This window comes from Beta vulgaris, chromosome 4 (genome assembly GCF_026745355.1).
Source record: "Beta vulgaris subsp. vulgaris cultivar EL10 chromosome 4, EL10.2, whole genome shotgun sequence".
NCBI lineage: Eukaryota > Viridiplantae > Streptophyta > Magnoliopsida > Caryophyllales > Amaranthaceae > Beta > Beta vulgaris.
Genome location: NC_079205.1, coordinates 26,980,555 through 26,997,818, shown reverse-complemented (window position 1 = coordinate 26,997,818; position 17,264 = coordinate 26,980,555). Strand labels below are relative to the sequence as shown.

The window sequence follows — 17,264 nt, the reverse complement described above, 5'->3', positions numbered from 1 at the left end:
GCATGAGGTGTATCTTAAAGATGCTAGGTGGTGGAATTATGAACCTCCAACAGATTGCTACTGGTATTGGAAGCAGATTTTCAAGGTGAAGAATAAAGTGAAGTTGTTGTATAGTGAGCAAGACATGAGAAACATGACAAAGTTTAGCATTCAGCAAGTATATAGAAAAATGTTAGGTGAGCAAAGTGTTGTTCATTAGGATAAGCTAATATGGAATAGATTAGTTGTCCCTAAGCACATGTTGATTGGATGGCTTGTGATGAAGCAAAGATTAAGAGCCTTAGATATTCTTGTGAAGATAGGTGTTAAGGATTGAAACTCTTATCTTCTGTGTGAGTAAGGCTTTGAGAATCATAACCAATTTTTTTTTTCAATGTCCATACTCAGTTCAATGCTTAGAACTAGTGAAGAACTTGTTGGGCATGACAACAGTGTTGAATACTTTTCCTAGGCAAATGGTGTATATACTGAAGAGTAAGAGAACAGGGGTGAAGAAGAGATTTCTTTTTGTTGTCTGCAGTGGACTGGTATATCAGATTTGGTGGGTGAGAAATGAAGCAGTTTGGAATCATGTGGTGTGGAGACCTGAGGTTATGTTCAAGAAATTGAAGAAATTGGTGCATCAAAGAATTACTCTTGTTCTCCCTCAGAAAATCTCTTCTAGGGATCAAATATGGATAGATAGAAAGTTGGAAAATGTTTAGAATACAGTGTTGTTTTGAGCTCTTCAGTTATTGAGGGGGCCAACCTAGTTGGGCTGCTCTTTTTTGAAGGGTCTTGGTTGTAATTATTTCTTTTGGTGATTAATATAATTCTTACTTAGCAAAAAAAAAAAAAAAAAACCTATATTCAAGGAGGGTGACTTAGTATGTATTCATTTGATGAAGGAAAGATTTCCAAGCAAGAGAAAGAACAAGTTGATGCCTAGGACTGACGGACTATTTGAGGTCATTAGAGTCATTGGTGATGGAGCTTACAACATAGACTTACCTAGTGACTATGGAGGGGTAAGTGCTACTTTCAATGTTGGTGACCTATCTCCATACTATGATGATGAGAATTTGAGGGCAAATTCTTTTGAAGAAGGGGAGAATGATGCGGATCCAAAGGCATCAAGTCAAGTAGAGCCAATCTCACTTATTATGGAACACATGGGGTTAATTATGAAGAGCTACAACAATGCATTTGTGTCATGTGTTACTTGGCTCGAAGAAGAAGCTACTTAGAATTTTAACTTAGTGTCATTATTAATTAAAATGTTAGTTAAGTTAGTTGAGTTGGTTAGCTTTCAATAAGTCCGAAAATAGCTTGTTAATTTCGAATCTTTTAGTCTTAATGTCATGGTTGTATTTTGGGAAAGATTTGCCTTAACTTAGAGGGCTAGTTGGTCGTGTGGTCCTTATGTATTAAAGGAAAGATTTGTCATCTTTCCTTAAACTTTTGTTTCCTTAAGTTCTAGCACTAGTAGAATAAATGCTATTTGCTGCGGTTAAAAAGTGCCCTATTGCTGCGGTTTTGGGCGCGCAGCAATTAAGGGGGCAGCAATAGGTATTAATTATATTGCTACGGTTTTAAACCGCAGCAATATCTACAAATATTGCTGCGATTTTAGGTCAAATCGCAGCAATATTATAATTTTTTTATCTGTTTAACACGTAATATCTACAAACATGAATCTCATTAATATATTAATATATAAAGATGAAAATTTCAATTGTATAAATATTACAGAAGAATAAAATGTAAAATAAAAAAAAAATCTAAAAAAACTATCTAAAATGAAAAAGCAAAAAAAAAAAAAAAAAAAAAAAAAAAAAAAAGATCTACAAGCTAAAAAAAACAATAAACAGATCTAAAAAGTAATCGGAAAAAAAGGAAAAGACAAGGAACGATCGAATATATACAAACTAAAAAACGATCACAACCAAAAAATGATCAAATATATACAAAAAACGAAAAAAAACGAATATCCACAAAAAATGAAAAAAAACGATCGAATATCTACAAAGAAACGATAAACGATCTAAAAAGTAACCGAGAAAAATGAAAAAAAGGAAAAAGAAAAATTGAATATCTAAATGAAAAAAATATCTACAAAAACTAAAATCACGATCGAAAAATAAACGATCGAAACAAACAGATCGAATATAAAAAAAAAACGATCAAAAATATATCAAAAAAAACGAACGGCGTGAATGTTGAATCAGGCGATTGAAGACGAACGGCGTGAAGGGTTGAATCTGGCGATTGAAGACGAACGACCAACACGCGTGAAGATAGTTGAAGACGAACGGAATGAAGGATTGATGAGAGGAGGAGAGAGAGAGGACCGGTCTGAAACTAATGAGGAATAAAGGAGGAGAGAGAGAGGGGAACGGTCGCGAGAGAGGAAAGGAGGAGAGAGAGAGAGGGGAACGGTCAAGGAGGAGAGAGAGAGAGAAAAGAGAGGAGGAGATAAAACTGAAGAGGTGTTACATGAGGAGAGCTATAGGAGTGCCTAAAAGCCTAAAATTCTTTTATTATTACTTTTAAAAACCTATTGCTGCGGTTTTTTTAGGAAAGCCGCAGCAATATTTGGTCAAATAGTCAAAACATTTCGTCTAAACCATATTGCTGCGGTTTTAGGCCGAAACCGCAGTAATATGGTTATTTTATATTTTTTTTTCTTTTTACGGTATATATTGCTGCGTATGGGTAAAACCGCAGCAATATCACCGTAGCAAATAGCATTTATTCTACTAGTGTAGCTATATTCTAGGCTACAATTAAGGGAGAATACATTCCTAAAATACTTTATGGTGGCTGAATGGCTTGGTTGATTGGAGGGCAAGTTGATTCTTGTCATTATAAATAAATATGTCATGCTACATTACAAGAGCATGAATGACTTAGAAAAAAACCTTGTTATTGATTTTAATTGTGCCTTGCAATTATTTTCGATCACTAATTAATTATCAGGATTGTTAATTAACTAGTGTTTAATCTACTTAATTCCAATAGTAGATTGAGTGAGATTAAGAGTTAACTAAAATATTCAGTAGTGTTTATTTTAGTTATCATATCCAAAACCCATTGTGTTTGTTCGAAATTCTTGACTGTTCGACTACACTAGTTGTGCATTCATATCAAGTGGTATTAGATTTTCCAGGAGGGTGAGGATAGAAGGGATTCTACTCTCTCAAGATCCAAGTAAGTTGATACTCTTATTCTCTAAAGTTTCAATCTTCTAGTGGTGTTAGGGTTTGTTGTGCTTCTTGTGTAGCGAGTGGTTATTACTGTTGTTAGCATTGAGTTGATATGGAACATGAGTTAGAGAAGATCACAAAAGCTCTTGCTGTTTTAACTAAGCAATCAACAGTTTGATTTTAAAATTAAGTATAATGCGGATTCTAGTAATGCTAGTAGACTTAAAACTAGAATGAATGTGATAGCTTCTATAATCAGAAAGAAGTTAGATAAAAAGAGCATTGGTTACATAGGGAACTCGGATGCTGAAGATGTGGAGGAAGTTAGGGTTGTCAAACCTAATTTCAATTATGATAGAGGGTTAAAATTGGAGTATTTCACAGGTGATACTAACACAGAAGATTTGCTTGAGTGGATTAGGCAATTGGAGAAGGTGTGTGACTATAGGGGATTTGATTATCCAAGGAGGTTCAAGATTGCTTCGGTTAGGTTAACCAAGTATACTGGAATTTCGCTTGAAAACTTGAAAGCTAAGTGTGCTAGAAGAGGAAAGAAGAAGCTTAGTTGTTGAATTAAGTTGAAAGAGAAGCTCAAGGAAAAGTTCATACCTAGTGTTTTCGAGAAAAAGCAATACATCAAATTGACAGATTTGTGCCAAGATACTTTGAGTGTGCATGAGTACACAATGGAGTTTGATAAGTTATGTCTTGTTTGTGATTTGGACAAAAAAGAAGCTCTCAAGATTGCTCGTTACATTAAGGGGTTGAATCGTGCAATAGCAAGGAAAATAAAGGTGTCTAGCTATCATACTTTCGAGGATGTATGTAGATTGGCGCTCAAGTTTGAAGCTCGTGAGAAGGAGGAAAGGCCGAAAGTTCCCCATGCAACAACAGGGAATTCTTTTAAAACTTCTTCATCTTATCATTCTTATTCATCTTCTAATAAGAATTATGAGGGTTTTAAGAAAGACAATGCATCTAAATATGATAAAAGAAACAAAAGGTGTTCATACCTAAAGAAAAATTTGAAGATAATAGGAAGTGTTGCAAGTGTCAAGGGAGAGGACATATTGTTAGTAATTATCCAACCAAGAAATCTCTTACTATGAGGCAATATATGATCTTGAATGAAGAAGAGGAGCTTTATCAATTTGTACCACAAGAAGAAGAATATGGCGAGTGTGACAAGGAAGATGCATATCTCGAGGATGATGGAAGACTTATTTGTGTTGTGAGGAGGGTTTTACAAGGAAGTTTTCCCTTTGTTCTTTGCTTGGGAGGCAATCAACATGTAAATCCCTCCTCATAACACCAATAAGTCTTCCATCATCCTCGGCATATGCATCTTCCTCATCACACTCACCATATTCTTCTTCTTGTGGTACGAATTCATAAAGCTCCTCTTCTTCATTCATGGTCATATATTGCCCCATAATAAGAGATTTCTTGGTTGGACAATTACTAGCAATATGTCCTCTCCCTTGACACTTAAAACACTTCCTATTCTCTTCAAGTTTTTAATTAAGTACGAACACCTTTTGTTTTTCCACCCTTTTATCATATTTAGATGCATTGTCTTTCTTAAAACCCTCATAATTCTTATTAGAAGATGAATAAGAATGATAAGATGAAGAAGGTTTAAAAGAATTACACGTTTTTACATGGGGAACTTTCGGCCTTTCGGCCTTCTCATGAGCTTCAAACTTGAGAGCCAATCTACATACATCTTCGAAAGTATGATAGCTAGACACCTTTATTTTCTTTGCTATTGCACGATTCAACCGCTTGATGTAACGAGCAATCTTGAGAGCTTCTTTTTCGTCCAAGTCACAAACAAGACATACCTTATCAAACTCCATAGTGTACTCATGCACACTCAATGTATCTTGGCACAAAGCTGTCAATTTGATGTATTGCTTTTGCTCGAAATCACTAGGTAAGAACTTCTCCTTGAGCTTCTCTTTCAACTTAGTCCAACTACTAAGCTTCTCCTTTCCTCTTCTAGCACGCTTAGCTTTCAAGTTTTCAAGCCAAATTCCAGCATACTTGGTTAACCTAACCGAGGCAATCTTGAACCTCCTTTGATCATCAAATCCCCTATAGTAACACACCTTCTCCAATTGCCTAATCCACTCAAGAAAATCTTCTAGATTAGTATCACCTCTGAAATCTTACAATTTTGACCCTCTATCATCATTGAAATTAGGTTTCGGATATGATGACTAAAATAAAGACTCCTGAATATTTTAGTTAACTTTTAATCTCACTCAAACTACTCCTGGAATTAAGTAGATTAAACACTAGTTAATTAACAATCCTGAGAATTAATTAGTGGTCGAAAATAATTGCAAGGCACAATTAAAATCAATAACAAGGTTTGTCGAAATCATTCATGCGCTTGTAATGTAACATGACACGTTTATTTATAATGACAAGAATCAACTTGCCCTCCAATCAACCAAGCTATTCGGCCACCATAGAGTATTTTACAAAAGTATTCTCCCTTAATTCTAGCCTAGAATCTATCTAGAACTTAAGGAAACAAAAGCTTAAGGAAAGATGGCGAATCTTTCCTTAAATACAAAAGGATCACACGGCCAACTAGCCATCTAATTTAAGGAAACTATTTCCCAAAATACAACCATGACATTAAGACTAAAAGATCCGAAATTAACAAGCTATTTTCGGCCTTATTGGAAGCTTGATATTATGGTTTTATATAGAGTTTTCTCCCCTATTTATGTGCTAAAAGTTGTGGTTATGGTGCTCTTATGAGCCATTTGGTACTAACTCTCTCCATCTAGTTGTGGTTTGCTATTTTGTATTGAATTGTAGGTTTTGGAAGCTATTACCTACTTTACATGATTGCACATTGGATTAGAGAGGTTAGGTGCCGAGTTTCTAGCTCCCGAGGATGATTTCCGGGACTTTGAGCAAAGAATAACAAGAAACGAGATAAAACTGATCGGCCCGATAGCATCGGGCGGCCCAGCCCGATCGGGCGAAGAAGCGCGTTCCATGTTTCTGTTGCGGGCCCGATCGGGCGTCAGACGCCCAGTCATATTTCGGTGTTTCGCCCGATCGGGCGACCTGGCCCGACGTCGGGCACCCAGCCAGCTGCTTCACCCTGCCATGTTATCAGACCTCCCGATGACATCGGGCGGGTCAGCCCGATCTCATCGGGCGACTGATGGGTTTTGGTCTTTTCCTTCGCTTTGGAGCCCGATGCCATCGGGCGACTTTGGCCCGATCGAGCGACTGACGAGACGCGGTTTTTTAATGATTACGGACCCTTCTTTCGAGATTTTCTTCTATTGTTTTAGGGCTTGTATAAATAGAAAAATCAGAATTATTAGCTCCTATCTAGTTTTTATTATTAGTTTTCTCTAGAGAGTGTTTCAAGAACCTTAATTTAGTGCTTTGTGATTTCAATTCAAGATCAAACCTTTTGCTTATTCATAGTTCAATATAATTCGGTAATCTTTCTTCTTTATTTCTTTGTTATTTCTTCCATTGTTAATTCTATTATTTTCTTAGTTATTTGCCATGTTTCAAAGTATGAGTTTTTATATGATTCTTGTTATTGTTTTCATGATTATGAGTGAGTAGTTTTATACCTAGAATTGTGGAGATCTATGTATGCAATGAGGGATTGATAGATTAGTTTGATTATCTGGTATTTCAATTGTTTCCTTTGATTGATTCTTCATGTTAGGATTATAAGTTAGGCCTGATTTATATTTCTACTGTTGCAATACTGAATCTACTTCGAGAGGAGAGATACCGTATAGGCTTTCAATTATTAGGCAAAGTGACCCTTGACTATGCGAGAGCGGCTGGGTGATCTTTGAGGGAGGTAATGTTCGAGAGAAATTACATGTGCCTTAGATAATTGACTTACTAGGTGGTTATTATTTATCCCTGATTTCCCGAATTGTATGCATAGTGATCCATGATTCTAGTACTTTATTAATATATTTACACCTTCATATTTAATTCTGCTATCTGTTTAGTTTAGTAACACAACCGTTCATCTGATTTCGTTAGTATAATATTAGAGTTCAGCTACGATAGTATAATTTCTCCCTGTGGATTCGATCCTGACTTCCCTGACTACTAGTTAGTGGACCTTAGGTTATTTTTGATTAGGTGATACGACTTTAGCCTATCAAATTTTGGCGCCGTTGCCGGGGAGACAGTTTATTTTATTTTGTCTGAACTATAGTATTAAACTAACCTCTACTCTGAAGAACACCTGTTCTTTGGAGCCTCTCACGTTTGTTTTAGTGTTTTTGGTGTATGAGCAGGAAATTGAAATCCCCAAATCTTATCCCATTCGATCCCGAGATTGAAAAGACCGCTCGTAGACTCAGAAAGAAAACTAAACAAGCTAAGTTGTCTGCAGGGACAACCTCCCAAAAGACACCTTCTCCACCATCTTCCCCACACCAAGAAACCCCCACCTCACCTATTCCTCTCAACATGGGTGAGAATGTTACTCGAACCTTTAGAGACTATGCACAACCATCTCCTGATAACGTGCCTACTGGGGTACGGATCCCCACTATTGCTGCTACAAATTTTGATATCAAGTCTCATACTCTGAATATGGTTCAGAACAATCAGTTCGCTGGGTTACCATCTGAAGACCCAAATCAGCACCTGCAGAGATTTTTACATTGTTGTGCTACTCAAAAGCAAGCTGGTGTTACTCCTGATGAGATGAAACTCCTCCTATTTGGTTTCTCTCTACGCGATAAAGCTTTGTTCTGGTATAATAAGCTGCCTTCCACCATCACCACCTGGCTAGAACTTTCCAAGATTTTTCTTATCAAGTGGTACCCCTACCAGAAAACTACAGATATGAGACATGCTATAGTTACTTTCACCCAAGATCCTGGTGAATCTCTATATGAAGCTTGGGAGCGGTTCAAGTATCTGCAGCGTCTATGTCCTCATCATGGGTTAGACCAGTGGTACTTGTGTCAGATTTTCTACACTAGAGTTGATGCAGATACACGACGGGTAATTGATGGAGCATCTGGTGGGTTCTTCAGGGATAAAGCAATTGAGGAAGGGTATGAACTTTTGGAGAAGCTAGCATCTAATCAAGCCTCTACCATTCGTTCCTCTTTGAAAAAGGGAGGTAAACATGATGTTGAAGCCATTTCCCTACTGTCTGGGCAACTAGATGCTCTAACTCAGAAGATTGATTCCCTGAAGCTAGGTAATGATTCCTCCCACATGAGTGTTAATGTGATGGCTAGTGCTTCTAACTACAATGTGCATATATGTGATGCTTGTGGAATATCTGGGTGTAACAGCCCGGAAAATTTTAACTTTAATATATAAAAGAAAAAAACAACAAAACACCAAAACATCTCGATCATTCTCTATGTGCATACAAATAATATCATATGTGCCTATTCGTAATGTTATTATAATTAAATTTTCTTATGATCACTAAAGGACAAATGAAAGTGTTCAATTACCTATGGTAAAGGGGTAATAAAAGTTGTTCCTAGGAGGATGGAAGGAGTAAAATAAACTCTAAAAAAAAATTGATGATGAAACCAAGTTCTAATTTAGATTTGAAACTTTGGAAGTAACATCACTTTAGGGCCATGAATGAAGGGAGGAAACTCTAAAAACACTTGTAATATGTCCTACTATGGGTGGGCTACTAGTGTGCATCTTTTGGTTGGGCTAGGAAGGGGTTTTTAGGGCCCCAAACACATGATTAAGTAAGTTAGGGGTTGCTGGACAGCAACCCATATAATGGAAGATATCTCAATAAACTTAAGAGAAAAGAGAAGACTTGGGTTTCCAATGGGTAGGGGACAAACCTAAGTTGACTTTCCAATTTCCCAAGCCCCTAAATCAGATTAAAACAACCTTGCCCACTCCTCTTTTCCTTCACTACATGCACCCGCCAATTTAGAGGTGAATTCCTCTTTCATTTTTCTTCCTCCTTTTCTTCCCTTGTGAGTTTCTTTTCTTTGGGAAAATTTTTCATCAAAGGATCCTAATCTAGTAATTGATTGAAGTTTTGCAGAAAAAGAAGCCTAGGAGTAAAGATCTTGGTGAGAGAATAAGAAGATTTGAAGAATCCCCCTCATACAAGGTAAGAAAAGTTTAAAGGAAGTAGAAGAACATAATTTTTAAGTTGGATATGAACTTAGCTCATGAGATTAATGACATGCATTGGCAAAATTATGTAGGAACTTGGAGTTTAAGGTCTTTGAAGGTGAAAGGAGCTTAGAAAAACAAATTGAGTGGTAGATCAAGGAGATTAAGGTACATAAGAACACTCTCTTATTTACTATCATTAGCTTTAGTGAAATTTTGATGTGTGATGGTTAAATTATGTTATTTTTGAACAAATTGATGAAATAAGTGCTTGCATGTCAAATTTTGAGTTAAGATTTTACTTGCATGTAAATGATTTTGAGTTATATATATACTCTTGGTGTTCATCTATGGAAGAGGAGAATTAAGGATGTCACTCTACTATAATGGGAATGAGTTTTGATAAAGTATGAATTATTACACAAATATGTGGATAAATAAAAGTATATATATTATTTCTTTTAGGTGAGAATTTTTCTTTTATAAATTTAGAAGTCTTTTCTCTTCACCCATAATTTAAATTAAAAGTTCTCTTTAAAGGAGATTTTCAGAATTTTATAAAAAGTTGAGTATTCTTTTCGGATTTTATGTGACCTGCTACTATAAATCGAAGTTTTGACCCCCAAAATGTGGTTTTTAGCCTTTTCCTATTTCACGAGAAAATGTTCGTAACGAAAAATTCTTGAGGATAGGCCCTGAAATTTCTCGATTTGGATTTCTGAGCAGGAAGTTAGAACCATTTTAATGCTACTGTTTTATGCTGAAATTTCTGACGAAAGTGTATATGTTCAAACTAGTTTACTTTGTAAAGGAGGTTTAAATGAGCAAAATAGATACCTAGATATATGCGTAGTTTGTACAAACCAGCAAGTTGACTAATTTCCTAAAAGTTTACCTTTCATCAACATGGTAAAAATCTCAATTATTAAACGAGGAATTTTACGTAAGGTTTAGTACATTAAAACAATGACAATACTAAAATGAGTGTGACTTCTCTTTTTCCTCTCCTTATGGATGAATATATGTACTTCCAAGTAAGGTAGTAATGTACTACATATTTAAATTACAGATACAATAGATTACAAATGGAATTGGGTAAAGGCCGGTACCTAGTAACGTATGGTAAGAACAACAACCCTTGGAGGATGGGTGATCTCCTTTCGAACCCTCGTTGGGTGGGTGAAGTCCAGCAAATAATAAGAATGGGACATGTCCTAGTTAAGGCTTGCAAGCATAAGATTTAAACGGTGGGGTGACGACCTCCAATAGTTTAGAGATAGTTGGCCTCGTGTAGGAACCCCTCTCTACTCGTGTTCACTTTACCCAAGTATAATGATGTTTTGAATAATGAGGTTGAATGACCCGAATGGTATTTTCATGATGTAATTACTTTTGGACATTCTAAAGTTTTTGCACTTGAATAGTGGTTCCATTATTGGTAAATGTATAAATTGTGAAATGCATTGGTTTTATCTTAACACAACTAGATTTCATGACTTATAAGCCACCAAACATGAATTTTGGGGTGGACTTATGTACTCAACTGTCTGTTGATATTTGTTGTTGAGCCTGTCCTGGTGGGGGCAGGAGTGTAATTGTTGCAGGAAGTCAAAAAGGAGGTGGGGGTACTACTTCTTAAGTGTGCCATGGTTGCTTGGGTCAACACCATTTTGTGAAGTCCTTGTTGTTGTGTTGCTTCTTAGACGATTTTCATCTTCCGCTGGAAAGCATCTTGCTTTAAATATACTTATATATATATAAATTTGTATAAGTATTTTGAATAGTTTCTTTAAAGATTATAAATCAATGGTTGTAATAATAATGTTATGAAGTACTTTATATTACGCATGGTTGTTGTAAATCTAGTATGACCTGCAGTTTGTGGTAGCCCCACTTAGATTATGTGTGTGTCCATGACACTAGAAACAGGTGACTAAAATGTGGGAAAATGTGGGGCTGTTACACTTGGTACCAGAGCCTAGGTTTATTTTTTTAAAAAAAGGGTCATACATACATATATATATTTTTTTCATATTATTACTAGAGAAGTTTTTGTTAATTACAACCTATTTAAAACTTAATACGTGAAATTTATGTGTATGAGGGTATATGTTGTTTTCTTGGGATTAAGAGGGGTGCATATAAGAGGGAAAAAGGTGTGTTGGGATTATAACTTGTAAGTAAAGAAACCCTTGAGGTAAAGGAATATTATAATATTGTTAAGGATAGAAATGTATATATATGGATGCTCAATGCGAAACCAATGTTATTATTCAAGATTAATGATTGGATGTGAAGTAATGGATATTATGTTTGTTGATGTATGGTGTAGATGAGTTCCAGGAATCAGAGAGGCCAAGGATCTCGTGGACCCGTTATGCAGGAACCAGATACCTATAGGCCGAGAAACGCTACCTGGGAGGATGCAATGTATAATGCTAATCGCGTACTTGGGAGGAATGCTGATTGGAATGCGGTCTATGGAAGAGGGGATCACAACCAGTATTCAAGGTCGGAAATCCAAGCTTACACCCTGATTAAGACCTTGCCCGAGTGTGAACCATGGGAATCGTTTAGGAGGGCATATTGGAGGCTTTTATACTTGTATGTAGCAAATGTGGGGATATTGGGAGGAGGAATAGGTCCCGAAGGGGTACTAAAAGAGGCCATTAGATGGAAGGTGTCAGTGGACGAGGTGTTGAGAGATATGAGGAAGGTAGATACCCGGAATAGGGAAAGGGGAATGATTGAAGATGCTGGGGAGTTCTGGCGGAAATTCTATGAGCGGTTGGGAACCCGCGAAGAGGCAAAAGAGACAAGAGTTGTTAGGGATGATAATAGGAGGCAAGCTACCGCAGGTACTTCTAGGAGGACCCCACCTAGTGTGAGTGTATCCCTTAATGGTAGTAGTGCAGGGTCGGTTAGCAACGCTATATTTGGGATCCCGACTATGTACCTGAGGACCCTAGCATCAGTACCACTGATAGTGGCTATTATTATGACCCTCTAGACTTGGATTAGTAGGAGAACGGAATTATGGAATTAAAAGAAGAAAGGAAGCTTCGTGAAATGGCTAAGGGGAAGAAGATTATTATTAGTCTGCTTTACTTTCTTTGATTCAGACATTGTTTTTATGACCATTTGAATTGTATGAACAATTTATTTATGTTTTAATTTGATGATGTAGAACTTTGGTGTTATGCATTACCAGTAGAATGGTAACTATAAACTCTCTTATGAGGAGTTGGTATTATCTTTTATGAAAGGGATAAACTTGCTTGGGCCAACTCGAATTCTTATAACTTGAATGTGTATGTTTAAAAAGGTAGCCATCTTAGGCCAAGAAAGGATAATGGTTCATGAGTAGTCAATATCATAATAGGGTGCTGTTACAACTTATGTGTGTTTATTTGTTAACATGATGATTAGCATGATTATTTATATGAGGTGGAATTACTATGATTAGTTTAAATTTAAATAACCTAACTTAGTAATATTCTTTGAATTAAATAAGGGGAGGCATCGTGAAAGAGCATGTCGAGAGAAGGTGAAATTCCTCTCGTTCAAGGGGACGAAAATGCTAGAGAATCGAGCTCCTCAATGGAAGGACGGTTGCGTCAGATGGAGAGCATGAATGCTCGATTATTGGCTATACTGGAGGCTCAGGGTCAAAGGTCTGATGATGAAGAAGGAAAATTTTATAAGAGGCTATCATCCCACAGGCCAAGAACCTACGATGGGGAGCCAGATCCGGTTAAATTTGAGGATTGGATAGCGTACATGGAAAAGCTGTTGGAGATCAGAAGTTGTCCTGAGCATATGAAGGTTAAGTTGGCTTCATTCTACCTTGAAGGGCCAGCTGAGATATGGTGGAGGACTGTCAAGAAGAATTTCCAGCAATCAGACTACACTTGGGATAAATTTCTGGAAACCATTCGTCAAAGGTTTTATCCTCCAGCTCTACAGAAGAAGAAAGAGAGTGAGTTTCTATATCTCTGGCAAGGAAAAATGACTGTGGTGGAATACGCTGCAAAATTTATGGAGTTGTCTCGTTTTGCACCAGAACTAGTCAGCTCGGAGAAATTTAAAACATCTCGCTTTTTCGAAGGGTTGAATTTTAAGTACCAGAAGAGGGTGGGGTATTACACCAACTATCAAGAGTTATATGATCGAGCCCTAGAGCAGGAGAGGATTGATCAGAAAGAGGAGGAGTCAAATAGGAGGAAGAATGACGGTAAAATGAATGACGGAGGAATCAAACGAGCGAGAAGTGGCTCAAAACAGCAGCAAAGGGGTGAAGGCCAGCAAAAGGCACCAAAGAAGGGAAAAGCCTGTTTTAAGTGTGGAAAGGATCACTGGGGAAAGAGATGTGAGGGTAAGGAAGTATGTTTTGGATGCAAGAAGCCGGGTCATAGGTATAGAGATTGCCCTCAGAAGACCGGAAAATGGTGAAGGCTCTGGGAGGCAAACTGGATTTGTTGGGTACAATCGAGCAGGGGGGAACCCCCAGGGTTTCCAAGGTAGGAATGCGGGATTCAATCAAGGAAATCGGGGAAATTCTGGGAAAACCCCGGGTAAAGTATTTTCTATGTCTGAAAGCTCCCAAGGGAATCTAAAGGCTCCTACAACTGGAGGTAATGTTATTTCTGGCACCTTTCCCGTATGCTCTGTAAATGCTCATGTGTTGTTTGACTCTGGAGCCATCAATTCATTCATCTCTGTTTCATTTGTTAAAAATTTGAAAAAAATTCCTTCCCCATCCATAATAAATTTATTGATAGGTGTTCGGGATGGAACCCAGTCCTTGTGTGACGTTATGTATAGAAATTATCCTGTCAAAATTTCTGAGAACGAGTTTATGGCAAATTTAGTTCAGTTCGAACTAGGGATTTATGACGTAATTTTGGGAATGGATTGGTTAAGGGATCATAGGGCAGTGATAGAGTGTTCTAGGAGGACCATCCAGCTTACAACAGCCTCAGGAACTCAAGTAAGTTATGAAGGGGTTACAGTGAAACCTAGGGTGCAAATAATATCTGCTTTGAAGATGATGAAGGAGTTAAAAGGGGGGAATGTAGGGTACCTGTGTCAAGTGGTGGACACCACTAAAGTTGTGATGAAACCAGAAGACATACCGATAGTTAAGGAGTTTTGTGATGTATTTCCTGATGAATTGCCTGGACTACCCCCTCACAGAGTTGTAGATTTTCACATAGACTTAATGCCCGGAGTGACACCTATATCAAAGGCCCCATACCGTATGGCACCGGCAGAAATGGCCGAGTTAAAAACCCAGCTTGAAGAATTACTTTCAAAAGGTTACATAAGGCCCAGCGCATCACCTTGGGGGGCACCTGTGTTGTTTGTTAGGAAGAAAGATGGGACCATGAGGTTATGTATTGATTACCGCGAGATAAATAAACTTACCATTAGGAATAGGTACCCCTTACCCCGAATTGATGACTTGTTTGACCAACTTAAGGGAGCAAGGGTGTTTCGAAAATAGATCTCAGGTCGGGATACCATCAAATGAGAATTGTGGAGGAGGATATACCCAAGACCGCATTTAGGACTAGGTATGGACACTATGAATTTGTGGTGATGCCATTCGGGTTAACTAATGCCCCAGCGGCCTTTATGGATTTGATGCAAAGATATTTTAAACCATACCTAGACCAGTTTGTGGTAGTCTTCATTGATGATATTTTGGTATATTCGAAGAGTCCTTTTGAGCACGAAGAACACTTGAGGATTGTTCTAGGGATTTTACGAAGAGAAAAGCTTTATGCGAAGTTTAGCAAATGTGAATTCTGGTTGGAGCAAGTCATGTTTTTGGGCCATGTAGTGTCTAAGAGAGGAATTTCAGTAGACCCTGAGAAGATCAAGGCGATTATGGAATGGCCAGCACCCACCTTTGTAACCGAGGTCCGTAGTTTCATGGGGTTAGCAGGATATTATAGGAGGTTTGTTGAAAATTTCTCCCGCATAGCTTTGCCCATCACCAATTTGATTAGGAAGGATGTCAAGTTCCAATGGACACCGAAATGTGAAGAAGCTTTCCAAGAGCTAAAGCGACGTCTGACGAGTGCCCCCATTCTGACCCTACCTGATAGCAGGGAACCATACGAAGTTTATAGTGATGCATCATTAGAAGGGTTGGGTTGTGTACTCATGCAGAATGGAAGGGTTATAGCATATGCATCTCGACAGTTGAGGCCTCACGAAAAGAACTACCCTGTGCATGATTTGGAATTGGCGGCAGTGGTGTTTGCGCTGAAATTGTGGCGACATTATCTTTATGGGGTTCCTTGCAAGATATTCACATATCATAAAAATTTAAAATATATTTTCACTCAGAAGGAACTCAATATGAGGCAGCGGAGGTGGCTAGAGTTAATGAAAGATTATGACATGGAGATTCAGTATCACCCGGGTAAAGCAAATAGAGTGGCAGACGCCTTGAGTCGCAGGCCTAGGCGAGTAGTAAATTCCTTGTTAAGTTTACCCTATGAGTTATATGAGGAATTTCAAAGGTTGGATCTGAATGTGGTCAAGAGAGGAGTTCCGCAGGAGTCATTAAATGTATTAACTGCACAACCATCTTTGTTTGATGAAATCCGAGAGAAGCAGGGCCAAGATGAGTTTCTGGCGGAGATACGGGCCAAGATAGGGAGAGGGGAACTTTCTGAATTCCACCTGGGCGAAGATGGGAGCATTAGATTGAAAGGGCGATGGTGTGTTCCGGAGGATCCAGCTCTAAAGGAAAAGATCTTAATGGAGGCTCATAGCAGTCCTTACTCGATTCACCCGGGGAGGGACAAGTTAGTCCGTAATCTTAAAGACTACTTTTGGTGGAGGGGACTCAAGAGAGATGCTTCTAGATATGTCTCCAAATGTTTATCATGCCAGAAGATAAAGTTTGATCGGAGTAAGGTAGCAGGCCCTCTTCAACCGTTGCCAGTGCCTGAATGGAAGTGGGAGTCGGTCTCCATGGACTTTGTTGTTGGCCTACCCAGATCAAGGAAAGGAAATGACTCAATTTGGGTAACGGTTGACCGGCTCACGAAAACGAGTCGGTTTATCGCCATGAAAAGCACGTGGAGTATGAAGCAAATGGCTGAGTCATATGTGAAAGAAATAGTTCGACTTCATGGGGTGCCAAGAACCATAATATCGGATAGAGATACCCGTTTCCTCTCGAGTTTTTGGCAGAGGTTACAGGAGGCATTTGGTTCAAATTAAAATTCAGCACATCGTTTCATCCAGCTTCAGATGGTCAGACTGAGAGGACCATTCAAGTATTGGAATACATGCTTAGAGCGTGTGTAATGGAGTTCCAGGGATCTTGGGAGGACCGGTTGGCACTTGTTGAGTTCTCCTATAACAATAGTTATCAGGCTACCATTGATATGGCCCCATATGAAGCCTTATATGGTCGCCGATGCCGAACGCGATATGTGGGATGATTATGGGAAGGGGGCGATGTGGGACCAGAAATGATTCAAGAAACCATGGCGCAGGTTCGAATGATTCAGGAAAGGATGAAGACTGCTCAAGATCGTCAGAAGAAGTATGCTGATGTGCGACGGAAGACTTTGGAGTTCCAGGAAGGAGATAAAGTGTTTCTAAAAGTCTCCCCTACCCGTGGAGTAAAGAGATTTGGGATAAAGGGAAGCTAAGTCCAAGTTTATAGGGCCTTATGAGATCCTAAGAAGAGTCGGGGAAGTAGCTTATGAGCTAGCCCTACCTCCTGAGTTGGCCAGGGTGCACAACGTATTCCATGTTTCGCAACTCCGGAAATATATTTATGACCCCTCTCACATATTAAGGCATGAACCTCTGCAAATTGAGGAGAACTTAAGTTATGAGGAGCTGCCCGTAGCGTATTTTAGATCGAAGATTAAAGAGTTGAGAGGAAAATCAATACCATGCTTAAAATTCTATGGCGGA

At 38.3% G+C, this 17,264-nt stretch overlaps 2 protein-coding genes and 1 non-coding gene across 4 annotated transcripts; 2 read left to right on the top strand and 1 right to left on the bottom strand.

The window, feature by feature from the left end:
• Positions 1–8,045: 8,045 nt before the first annotated feature.
• LOC125494214 (small nucleolar RNA R71) lies at positions 8,046–8,152 on the bottom strand. Its single transcript, XR_007270583.1, has one exon. It is a non-coding gene; the product is annotated as a small nucleolar RNA R71 (small nucleolar RNA).
• Positions 8,153–9,153: 1,001 nt separating this feature from the next.
• On the top strand, positions 9,154–12,439 carry LOC130590968 (uncharacterized). 2 transcript variants are annotated; one of them, XM_057393765.1, is made up of 3 exons: positions 9,154–9,309; positions 9,407–9,482; positions 11,647–12,439. In XM_057393765.1, exon 3 carries the CDS (start codon positions 11,647–11,649, stop codon positions 12,322–12,324), a length of 678 nt encoding a protein of 225 aa, XP_057249748.1. In that variant the 5' UTR covers positions 9,154–9,309; positions 9,407–9,482; the 3' UTR covers positions 12,325–12,439. The 2 variants fall into 2 exon arrangements, with proteins under 2 accessions (XP_057249748.1, XP_057249747.1); XM_057393764.1 differs by having other exon boundaries at positions 9,154–9,482.
• A 409-nt stretch (positions 12,440–12,848) lies between these two features.
• On the top strand, positions 12,849–16,780 carry LOC130591098 (uncharacterized). Its single transcript, XM_057394012.1, has 6 exons — positions 12,849–13,689; positions 13,769–14,304; positions 14,337–14,409; positions 14,444–14,627; positions 14,855–15,747; positions 16,536–16,780. Exons 1-6 carry the CDS (start codon positions 12,849–12,851, stop codon positions 16,778–16,780), a joined length of 2,772 nt encoding a protein of 923 aa, XP_057249995.1.
• Positions 16,781–17,264: the final 484 nt, after the last annotated feature.

Excerpts from the sequence above, each read along its gene's own strand:
- LOC130590968 (XM_057393765.1), top strand. The coding sequence starts at position 11,647 with ATGAGTTCCAGGAATCAGAGAGGCCAAGGATCTCGTGGACCCGTTATG.
- LOC130591098 (XM_057394012.1), top strand. The coding sequence starts at position 12,849 with ATGTCGAGAGAAGGTGAAATTCCTCTCGTTCAAGGGGACGAAAATGCT. Across the intron at positions 14,305-14,336 it reads CAACAGCCTCAGGAACTCAA|GGTGCAAATAATATCTGCTT; the intron begins GTAAGTTATGAA and ends AGTGAAACCTAG. Across the intron at positions 15,748-16,535 it reads GGAGATTCAGTATCACCCGG|GAGGCATTTGGTTCAAATTA; the intron begins GTAAAGCAAATA and ends CAGAGGTTACAG.